Here is a 12,328-nt window from a genome sequence, read left to right as displayed (position 1 = left end):
CATAGCCCTTTGGGACCGTAAATATGATTCATTTATCGGAAAAACACAGTTTCTAATGATCAACGAGGCTTAGTTTAATGGGCAAAAGGTTAATTTTTTTTATTATTTAATTAATACATTGTTACAAGTCGTTTCCGTCTAACCTACAGTTTGTCCTTATGTCTTCTTTAACTTAAATCTAGGTATATAACTAGGAGGACCCATCGGTTCTAACTCAGTCTCTGGTGAAATAATGTTTATACATGTCACTGCGGAATTTTTTAATATATGAACCTCACTACACAACACTCCACAAGATCAGATGGTTTGATTCTTTTGAGTCTGTGTCCTGTTCTGGTGGTATCCAAAAGTTGCAATATTTCAATATTAGTATGAGAATGGAGTCTTTCCGCATGCCCCCTTGCAATTGTCTTGATGTCTTGACTGAATGTGGGTATCTGAAGGTCTCGATGTAGGTAATCAGTCCTATAGTATTTGGGTGCACCCACAATACCTCTCCGGGGACTTTGTTCTAAAAAATTTGTATTTTATTAATGTTACTCTTTGTAGAATATCCCCATTAAGTGAACTCCATATGTCCATATAAGTTTCAATATTTGCTTATATAATAGCAATTTATTATGTACTGATAATTGTGATTTTCTTCCAATTAGCCAGTACATTTTCCTATATTTCAATTCCAGTTCTTTTCTATTCTTCTTTATATGTTCCTTCCAGCGAAGTTTTGCATCGAGATTCATTCCGAGATATTTAGCGTTGTTACAATATGGAATGATAGTGTCATTTAATGTTATTGGTACTTGTACGGTCTGTTTATAGGTGAACTGCACATGTACAGATTTACTTTCATTAATTCTTATTTTCCAAGCTTGTGTCCAATTATTTATATTGTCACTTGCCTGTTGTAATTTTCGTGAGGCTTCTTCGCTATTGTCACCGACTGCTATCATCGCAGTATCATCAGCAATTGTAGCCATCGTGATATTTTCCATTTGTGGTATATCACAAGTGTAAAGTAGATAAATCATTGGTCCCAGTAAAAGATAAATAAGAAAGTAAAATTACATCTAAATTCACAATTACCTTCATTCTTCATTAAAAGAGTAAAACTTTCTGATAGAAATACAAAGATTTTCTACGCACTGAAAACAGTTTATGTTCACACTTCAAACACACGACATAATGACACATACTGAAAAGTGAAACATTCAGTATCGGTCACAGAGTATTATATATAGTCTATTCAAAGTTATTTTGTACGTACGTCACCTAAATTTGTGACGTCATAACTTCGCAATGTTGCCGCATCAACTCTGAGTTTTAGTTCAGCTTGGCTTTGACATACAACAAAATTCTAACCTAAATAAAACAATTGAACAAAAATGTTATCAAATATAATTTATTTTAACATTATAGTATATCTAAAAACTACAATTAATTATACAGCCACTATAGTTTATAGTTTAGAGTTATAACCTATCATTATTGCTGTCAAGAATTTTGCATATATCTGACAACAGCACGACCACAGAGAATAGTGTCTCTTTTTAACTATAACAAAATGAGTAGGAAAACATTGTCTGATTCTAGGACTCGATGACATATGTACAAAAAAACTCTGAATAGACTATAGACGTTTCACTTAAATACGTGAAACCGAAGAAATGTCTTGCGTGGTCCGACTAATACAGGCACTGAGACCACTTTTTTGATTAATTGACTCTATTCCATAACGCGATTGTTTGTTTCAGTTGGTTTATAATGTATACTAATTGATTAACATAATTAAAAATGATCGCACAATAATTACTAGAGCTTTTTTTAAATAAAGTAAATGCCTTATTTATTATTGAACTGAAATATGTTCTTAATCAAAATCGAGAGAATAATCGAAATATTATCTATAATTTAAATAAAAATGCTTAAAATATTTTATCCTATTTCATTAACAATCTTGAAAAATATCGTTCCAAAATGGGGATCTATTAGTATACAATGTGTTATTATTTGCAAGCAAACTACCAAATATATATATATATATATATATATTACATAAATCTATGTAAGCATAAATTAGATACATTTTTGTCAAGGTGGCGGCTAGGACGACAGAGCCAGAACGTTAAAAATCAGTCGAATGAAGCTAGTAGCACCAAAAATAGTAACGACTGAAAGAGTCAATAGTAAATAGTAACAAAATCAGTCGGACCGAAAATAGCGACTGAAACAGTCGCAGTAAACGTCGTAGTAAAAAGTAGTCAGTTACTAAACAGTCGATAGTCGATTTCAGTCGATAGTTCCTAACACTAGTATTAAGCTAAATTATATTTATATAGTAGAAAGGTTTTCTTTATTTTTATTTAGTTTATACAACGATTATTATATATTTTTTTTTTATTTTAAAACGTTTTTTTTTTTGGGGATTATCATATATATATATTTTTATTTTAAAACGGTTTTTTTTTGTGTTAAATATCAAAGTTTGAATATTTTTTACTTTTTAGTGAGTTCCTTATTTATTTTTTGAAATCGGTTCAATTTTTGTGTTAGGCCTATTTTTTTATCTATTATTTAATCAGCGTTAAAAGATAAATTGTCCAATTAGAAGGAGCATTACAAGCACATAACACATCAGGCATTATAAAAGAATAACAACCAAAAAAAACTGCCTAAACCACTTGAATGCCAGTTTTCAATTTATTTGTTACTCGATTTATTTATTATTCGATGAGTCCGATCTCAATTTGGTCTTCAAGGTTGATTGATAACCAAAGTAGCTATATCGATCCATTTCCAAGTTTATCTTGCATGTTTACCTAAAGATTCTCCGTAATTACCATCAAAATATTTTTAAATTGATTACTATATACGATTTCCTAAAAATATTAAGCGCTTCTTTTAGTTTTATCTCTTACATCGATTCGTTTAACATGAAATTTGATAAACGATATAACGATATTTGAAAAATATTTAATCGGCTCTCAGGAATTGGTTATTATCGGCGCCATCCATTGGTCGCAAATTATTTGGACATCTGGTTGACAGAAATAATATCAGTATCGACATTACTCAATAATATCCTCTGTCAAGTCCCGTCAAAAACAAAAATTTTCGAATATTATTATCCAGTAACCCAGCACCATAGAGTAATTTATAGAGTGTTAACTCAATACAAATAGTTTCAGAATTGTTTTGCGTGTTCTGAGCAGGAAGGCGCCGAGGACGTCATTTCGCCGAATTTCATTGGTTAGTTTAAATTACCATTACAGGCACCTGTAATGAAAATATTTTATTAGGACAGCATTTCATTGGTCGACGATTGCATACGCATCACGTGACTCAATTAATTTTCAAATAAAACCAAAATGTAATTTCAAATAATACAAATATTATACAATATCAAAAAGCTAAAATATATATAAATAAATAATAATTAAAGGTGGATATAAAAATGGCTGCAATCTAATTAAAAACATAACATATCTCTTGGAAAATATAATCAAAATTGTCTATAGCTCTATTTTATATTTCTTTAGTGCTTTAGTACGCAAAATATTTCCTCGGCTTTGCCTATTTAAGTAACACCTCTATATAACAGGGCAGTTGGAAACTCCATACGCAAAGACATACATACATATACCATACATACTTCAAGTCCAAAGAACACATTTTTTTTGGCAAAATTAGTTTTTTCTATTCAACATAATCCCCTTCAAGGGTGATACACTGATTATAGCGACCCTCCAGCTTTTCCTTACCATTTTTGTAGTACGATTTGTCTTTTGCTTCAAAGTAGGCTTCAGTTTCGTCGATCACCTCTTCGTTCGACGAGAATTTCTTCCCAGCGGGCATTCTCTTGAGATCTGAGGACAGGAAGTAGTCGCTGGCAGCCAGATCTGGAGAATATGGTGGATTGGGAAGCAATTTGATGCCCAATTCACATTTTTGACACGGTGTATTGTCTTGGTGAATATCTTCGGTGATTTCGTCCTTCAAACGGTCCAATAACACTATGTAATAGTCGCTATTGATGGTCCTTACTTTTTCAAGGTAGTCAATGAAAATTATTCCATGCGCATCCCAAAATACAGACGCCATAAACTTGCCAGCCAACTGTTGTGTTGTGTGTAGTCCATTCGGATGACTGTCGATTAAACTTCGGAGTGAAATAATGGAGCCATATTTCATCCATTGTTACATATCGACGCGAAAACTCAGGTTTATTACGCTTGATAATCTTCAAACACTGCTCCGAATCATCAACTCGTCGTTGTTTTTCATCAAAAGTGAGCTCGCGCGGCACCCACTTTGTAAAGAACTTTCTCATACCCAAATATTCGTGAATGATATGATGTACACGTTCAGTTAATATATTTAGAATGTCTGCTATTTCATTCAGTTTCAATTTACGGTTTTTCAAAATCATTTTGTAAATTTTTTAAATGTTTTCGTCGGTAACAACTTCTCTTGGGCGTCCACTGCCTTCACCGTCTTCGGTGCTCATTTCACCACGTCTAAACTTAGCATACCAATCCTTGATGGTTGATTTCCCTGGGACAGTATCCGAAAACTCGACATCAAGCTAAGTTTTTGCTTCAATAGTGTTTTTTCCCCTCGAAAAGCAATATTTTACCAACACGCGAAATTCCTCTTTATCCATTTTCTTCACAATAACAAAAGTTGCTTCACTCAAAATACTATAATTCACAAACTAATGATCCGACGGCTGTCAAAAGTATACACGCATCTTTTGAGGACTATCTAAAAAACATATGCATTTAATTCTAGTAGCGCCATCTATGTGTCAGGCCGGGGACTTTTCAATTGACCTGTTTTACTCTATGTACAGCATATAGCAGAAACACAAGCACAGACAAGTTAGATTGAGTTAATCAACAGTTGCAGGACATTCATATAGCATGTGAACTATTTAAAAGAAATAAAAATGACCACCACAAAAACTAATTAAAAGTAATACTACAAATCGATTCACAATAACAATTTCTTTAGGTATAATAAAGTTTCCTCTGGCCTATTGTAACTAATACTGAAAAATTGACCCATAAACGATTAGAATGTACTAAGATCCAAGACCAGACCAAAATAGAGCCAATATTTGATGTCAAAAAAATCAAATAAAAAAAAAGTACAAGTCTTTCAAACCAGCTTATTACATATAAATGTAAAATAAATAGGTACATTAGCTCCACCCTTCCAAGAACATAAATCAAACCCCATAACAAAAGGTCTATTGATCAGGGGGTGGATCCAAACCCACGGAGCGTTACCATTGGCGGGAGGGTGGATCCAACTAAGGGATGCTGTTAAATCAGGTCTTTCGGATTTCAGTGTCTCACTATACCTCAAACTACAAGGGTAATCGGGCGTTTAAGTCGTTCAAAAATTTTCATCACTAATCGTATTGTTAATCAGGTATGTGTTACAGTAGTTATCGAAATTAGTAGAGTTGGGTGTGAAACAGTGATGAGGTTTATTGGTCAATTTCGCAAAAACAATATTAATCTATCAAAAATATATATAGAATAGTAAGAACAACGAAAATTATTATTAAATTTACATAAAAGTGTTTAAAATGTCTCTAGGAAAAAAATCTGTTAGTACTACTTGGTATACAAATTAGTTTATCATATTAACATAACAAATATATTTATAATAAAGAAAAACTGCGAGAATACTCCTCTAGGATTGAATATAGACATATTTTTCACATATAACACTAACACATTACGTACTTTATAACATGTATCCGTTTAAATCCCAAAATAATTATTATTTTAACAAGATAACAAGTCAATTGAAAAGTCCCCCGCCTGACACATAGATGGCGCTATTAGAAATAAATCCATATGTTATTCATTCAGCACTAAGCCTTAAAAGATGCGTGTAAAAATTTGACAGCTGTCGGATCATTAGTTTGTGAATTATAGCATTTTGAGTGAAGTACCTTTTGTTATTGTGAAAAACATGGATAAAAATACAGTTAAAGCAAATATATATAGTTTCCGGACACTGCCCCAGGAAAATCAACCATCAAGGATTGGAAGTTATGAACGCAGTGGACGCCCAAAAGAGGTTGTTACCGACGAAAACATTTAAAAAATTCACAAAATGAATGATCCTAAATTGAAATTGATTGAATGTCCGGCATCAGTCTCAAGATATTAACTGAACATGTACATCATATCATTCACGAATATTTGGGTCTGAGAAAGCTCTGTGCAAAGTGGATGCCACGCGAGCTCACTTTTGACCAAAAAAACGACGAGTTGACGATTCGGAGCAGTGTTTGAAGATGATCAACAGCGATTATTACATAGCGTTAGTTTAGACGGTCCAAGTCTGAAGGACGAAATCGCCGAAAACGGCCGCATTTGAAGAAAAAGGAAGTGCTGCTTCACCATGACAATGCACCGTGTCACAAGTCACACAGTCAGAAAACGATGGCGAAAATCCACGAATTGGGCTTCGAATTGCTTCCTCATCCACCGTATTCTTCAGATATGACCCCCAGCGACTATTTCCTGTCCTCAGATCTCAAAAGATTGCTCGCTGGGAAGAAATGTTCGTCGAATGAAGAGGTGATCACCGAAACAGAGGCTTATTTTGAAACAAAGGACAAATCGTACTATAAAAATGGTATCGAGGAGGGTCGCTATAATCAGTGTACCACCTTTGAACGGAATTATGTTCAACAAAAAAAAACTAATTTTACCAAAAAAATATGTCTTACTATGGTAAGCCGGAAACTTTTCAATTTACCTGTTACGTCAAATTTTTTTTCTTTTGTTTTACATTTCTTACCTTCATTTTAATTTATTAATAATATAATGTCAATGGAAATACATATCTAACAAGACTTCATTGACCTAAGACATTCATTGCACACAATAAAACAATCCTGCAAAGTTAACATTGTTTTTACAACCTATGTCAAATTTTGAAGTTTCATATTTCAATGAGGTATCAGTGTGCAGTGTGTCTTAACATCAAAATTGTATATCTAACAAGATTTCTACCAGTTATATTATTCTTTTTCTACATTTGTCACTTTTATTGCCAAGAAACATTACAATATTAACATTATTTTAACAACTTACGTCAAATTTTAACCTTTCATTTACCAATGGGCAAGTTGAAGTATAGTCCTTGCTATAAAACAACCAATGAACGTCATAAATGACGTCTAATATACTATCAAATGAGGTTAGTAAAAATGTAAAACTAGAGGCAGATTTTTCCTTCTCATTTTACCCTAATTAAAAAGAGACAGAATGGTGTCTGATTCGTTGAAAGATAATCGAATCAGCGTATAAAATTCGATATATGTATCTGTCGACTCTGTTGTCAAATTTCTATAAAATTCGTCAAAATATTAGTGATTAACGGTTACAATCTGGCAACCGTTGCAAACAAAAGTCAAATACGATGCGGCAATATTGCGACGTGCTGACGTCATGAATTTGGATGACGTTTTGTATTGGCTGCTTTACTAGATAATACTATATATTAATAACCTTTTTTAGGCTGTTTTTATTGTCAATGTCACTAAGTAAATATGTTATAAGATATATAACTAAATCAAGTAAATATATAACTGAAATTTGTGTCAATAATAATATTGTCCTAACATATGCCTTCATGTCTTTGACATTTCCGTCAAAAAGTTTATACTGTAATAAATATTAATATAATATTATAAGAATTCGTTTTAATCACGTCAAAATATTTTGCGAGAAAAATCACTAGACCCCTTATGATATTTATGTGATTAAAAATTCAAATTTCTATTTATAACCAATTTGGATTGCAATATCAATTACTTCGCTATCAAAATTATTTTTGTAATTCAAGGAAAAGAATATAGTATATAATTCGTTTTTATATTTCACTTAACGCCCATAAAATAGTGAAAACATATTTTATCGAATCCCAAGCAATATTTAAAATCAAATTAGCCATGACAAACTTGTGCCTGACTTATGTCAATTCCCTTATCTTTATCTTGAATTTTTTTTTAATATTTAACAAGGAAAAACAACAATCTCATTTCAATGAAATCAGTTAATGAAAATAATTATTTATAGTAAATTTATTTGTACATTTATATCAGATTTGATTATTAAATAATTTAATTAGCGAAAAAAATTATCTCATTTGAAATGTATCAACATACCCACTTCCAAATAGATCGAAATAAACGTGACATCAGACCAGTGACATTCGACGTGTCTTAACCTTTTTTTTCGGTATAAAAGTCAAAATACAATCATATTTAGTCTCCAGTTAAATTTCTAGTAAACAAAAATACTAAATATTTAATCAACCTATCTAATATTAAATGAGAAAAAAATACCCCATATTTTTCGTGGATAATAAGAACTCAAAATGTCTTTAATTCATCTATAAATAAGAAATAAACTACCTACTAGTATTGGAAACGAATCAAGATAGCCATGGCATAAAACTGTCGCGTCTTAACCTCTTCTTTTCCCGAGAGAGTAGAACCATTCGCGTAAAAGTGTCGGTAAATCATTCTTCTATGTTTATTTAAGGAAGAGGGCGTCATATTTTCATAAAACCACGACATTCGTCCCGATACGTGCTCAATAATTCACCAAAACATTACAGAATCGAAAAAATTGAACCACTTTCGTTGAATTGGACGTGGGGGTGGTCGCGTTCTCTCCTGGGACCGATACCAGCCCCGTCAGGACACGTGCATACAGTTAACACCCCCGAATTACGGTTCTATCAATCATCCCCGTACTAATTCTAATTCGATTAGGATAGTTCGGGTGGGAAAACGTCTTGTTTGATATGTGAGAACAGCACGGTTTCATTGTTCGGACGTCTGTCGTTACGTCAGAGTTATTAACAAAAAGAATCACTCACCTAGCATTAAAGTTTTTACTTATAACACCAACACATCACATAATCCCGTAATAAATATCACTATTACTAATAAACATCACAAATTTAATATTTTTTTGAAAACGTACGTCAAACTTTGAAGTTTCACCTGTCGGTGACACATACCGTTACGTGATACATTATTTGAAACTTATATTTTGATTTAGTTACAATTTATAAACTTAAATTATTTTTTTAGTATTTCATCTATATATTGCAGAAAAATTAAAAATATATTGACAATGAAGTTACATTTAAATGTATTTGTAAATATAAACATTATAATTACCATTATTACCAATAAATATCATAAATTTAATATTTTTTTGACAACGGACGTCTAATTTTGAAGTTTCGACTGTCGGTGACACATGACGTTAGGTTGGACGTTACGCGGGTCCTTATTTGAAACTCATATTTTGTTTTATTTTTTTTATTTCATATATTTTTATTTCATGTATTTTCTCAATAAAATTAATGATATATTGCCTATGAAGTTTTTTTTAAATTTAATTATAAATATGGGCATTATTAGATTTATTATTTTATTTGTCTTGTTAATGTAACTGATTGAAATATTTTGAAATTTAATACAAATAAATTTATAACTTTGATTTATGAATAATGATAAGAATTTTGTTATGAAATATCATTCGGTAAATAACTACAATTTTATTACATAAATACAAAATAAATATACCGTTCGTATATCATAATTTTAGTAATGTCAATATGTCAATGATGTTGACTTATTTTGCTCCATTCAAAAAATAGTGAAAACTGCACTACTATTTAATAACAATGTTGCCAAAGTTTCTTTTTTGACTTGTCAATGTTAATGTAAAGTATTGATGAAATATCTACTGATGAAAATTAGTTTGTGTATTAACGTTAAGATTATAACGTATTAAATGGGATTAACTATATTCTAAGCTGTTAAATTTGTCTTGTCAGTGTCACTGTTTCATATATCAGCCCTTAAATATTTTAACTTCGTTTTACAATGAAAGAATGTGTGAAATAATTTTGTCTAGTGTATAACCGAAAAAATATTTTCTACATTATATAAATATTTGTTAAGTATTTGAATTTTCACTTGTCAATTATTCTAGGAAATTATTCAGGAAATCAAAAGATTATTTAGATATTTTAGATGTTTGCAATTTATATACAAATTTGATATACAGGGAATACATAAAACCCTTGACATATAGACAATATTTGTTTATTAACAAGGCATTTAACCATCATTTGCTACTAAAACAGTTGTAATTGTAAACTGAACGAAGTGTTGTCCCATTCTTGTACCGAAACATCTGCTAATTCTTTCCATGGTTTCAATTTTAATATTGGAGATGGATATTTACTTTTTTGTCGATTTCTCAAGTTAGTGTTGAGTTCTGCTGTCACGTTTGCTGCATTTTTTAGTTTTGTAGTCTATTCAATGAGACAACCAATGCACGTCCTCAGAATGTATGACGTCAGCACGTTGCAGTGTTGCCGCATTTACTAATCATTTTAATCACTAATGTTTCGAAGAATTTTATAGACATTTGATAATAGTATCGACCAGTACCAACACACAACGAATTATAGATTTATTTGGTTACATGTCCCAACGCATCAGAGAGCATCCTGTTTTTTAACTAGGGTAAAATGAGGAGGAAAAATCCCCTCCGAGTTTTAAAGGAATATTACATTTTTGCAAACTGCTTTTGTCAGTAGATTCAACGTCATCGATATCGTGTACGTAACTTATACGGAAGCAATGTTGCCAACCTGCAAAAAGATGTACTACATAGCAAGATATTCATATTATTTTTAAATTAAAACGTGAATTAGTAGATATCAAAAGGAAAATATGGCTATTTTTCTGTAATAAAAATGTCCATCAAATATTGTCAACCAACATAACCTCAAATTATTTTAATTTTACAAATTACAATGAGAAATATAACTCAGACATCATTTGCAGTCAAAATTAAGGTATTAGAAGACTGGTACTTCAACTCATCATCCTGTGATAATGACATAATGAATGTAGAAAATAGGGAGGTACTGCAAACCATTACTTCCTGCAGCAACGTGGTACCCAAGAAAAAGTAAGTAGAGTTTTAGCAATAACTTATTATAATAGCGTATAATAGTGTTTTTTTTATTTAAGAGATAAAAATAACGACATGTCAATGCTGAGTAGGGAAGAACGGAGACGACGAAGACGGGCTACGCAAAAGTACCGTACTGCCCACGCAACCAGGGAAAGGATCCGAGTCGAGGCATTCAACGTGGCATTCGCAGAACTAAGAAAACTGTTACCTACCCTTCCGCCCGACAAGAAACTGTCCAAAATCGAAATATTGAGATTAGCAATTTGTTATATCGCCTATCTGAATCACGTCCTTAAGGCTTAGCGAAATCCTGAAATCACTTAGTCTATGTACATAATTGTGGTTGACTTAGGCTGCTTCCATTAACCCAAACAAGTTCTAACCTCAAAAAATGTCAACTAAAAACGAACTAGGGTTCATAGTTACTTAAAAAAAGTACGAAACGACATTAAAAATAGATAAATTTTAACGTTCTAGTCCTGATTGTATAACGTAATTCCTCGAAGTTGTTTTATAATTAATGTTTTTCATCATCAAGTCACCGTATATCCAAACAAACGCGGGTTGTTTACTATCTAGTCATATATTTGTTTAAGATATAGCTTATTTATTTCTTTTATTTGTAATCTTTGACATGTTTGCTGTATTTATCGAATACATTTTTTTTACAGTTATTATGTGGCGTTTTATTTCTCAAACTTTAAAAGATCTGAGATAATAAGAAAAACAACGAAACGACAATTATCTCTAAATAATTAATTTGCAATAATAGACAATAAGACAATTTTGGTTCCTTAAGATTTCGCTCAACACATTATTCGAACCAAATATTTTACCAATTCTTCAGGTTTGAACACATGAACTATAATAATGCCACTATTACTATTTACTGATTTGACAACGTACGTCAAACTTGGAAGTTTTATCTGTCACTGAGATAAAAGTTACGCGATACGTTACAAAGTCCATTATTCGAAATTTATATTTGGTTCTAGTTATAATTTGAAAACTTAAATTATTTTTTTTATGTTTCATCTATATTTTTCAGTAAAATTAAAAATATAATGTCAATGATGTTTCTTTTAAATTACATCACAATTTTTTCTTGGCCACCTACGTCGAACATTGAAGTTTCACCTGTCACTGATACATTACGTTACGTTATATCTTATGCGGTACATTATTTTTAAATTTGTACTTTTTAAATATCGATAAAGATATCGGAAAAAAAATATGGATGCTTTTTATATATTTTAAAAGTAGCGATACTTTTATAAACCTTTAAAATT

General features: G+C 31.3%; 1 protein-coding gene across 1 annotated transcript; it reads left to right on the top strand.

Annotated features, from left to right (window-relative positions):
- Window positions 1-5,365: 5,365 nt before the first annotated feature.
- LOC143204426 (helix-loop-helix protein 1) lies at window positions 5,366-11,713 on the top strand. The gene is made up of 3 exons (XM_076416957.1): window positions 5,366-5,433; window positions 10,907-11,033; window positions 11,096-11,713. Exons 2-3 carry the CDS (start codon window positions 10,966-10,968, stop codon window positions 11,340-11,342), a joined length of 315 nt encoding a protein of 104 aa, XP_076273072.1. The 5' UTR covers window positions 5,366-5,433; window positions 10,907-10,965; the 3' UTR covers window positions 11,343-11,713.
- The last annotated feature ends 615 nt before the right edge of the window (window positions 11,714-12,328 follow it).

This window comes from Rhynchophorus ferrugineus, unplaced genomic scaffold, assembly GCF_030347505.1.
Source record: "Rhynchophorus ferrugineus isolate W39M unplaced genomic scaffold, kcgeb_rfMv2 rfM11, whole genome shotgun sequence".
Taxonomy (NCBI): domain Eukaryota; kingdom Metazoa; phylum Arthropoda; class Insecta; order Coleoptera; family Curculionidae; genus Rhynchophorus; species Rhynchophorus ferrugineus.
The sequence above is the reverse complement of the archived record's forward strand: the minus strand, read 5'-3'. Positions and strand labels throughout refer to the sequence as shown.

Coding starts and splice junctions, on each gene's coding strand:
- LOC143204426 (XM_076416957.1), top strand. CDS start 10,966: ATGAATGTAGAAAATAGGGAGGTACTGCAAACCATTACTTCCTGCAGC. Junction 11,034..11,095: donor AACGTGGTACCCAAGAAAAA/GTAAGTAGAGTT, acceptor TTTTTATTTAAG/AGATAAAAATAACGACATGT.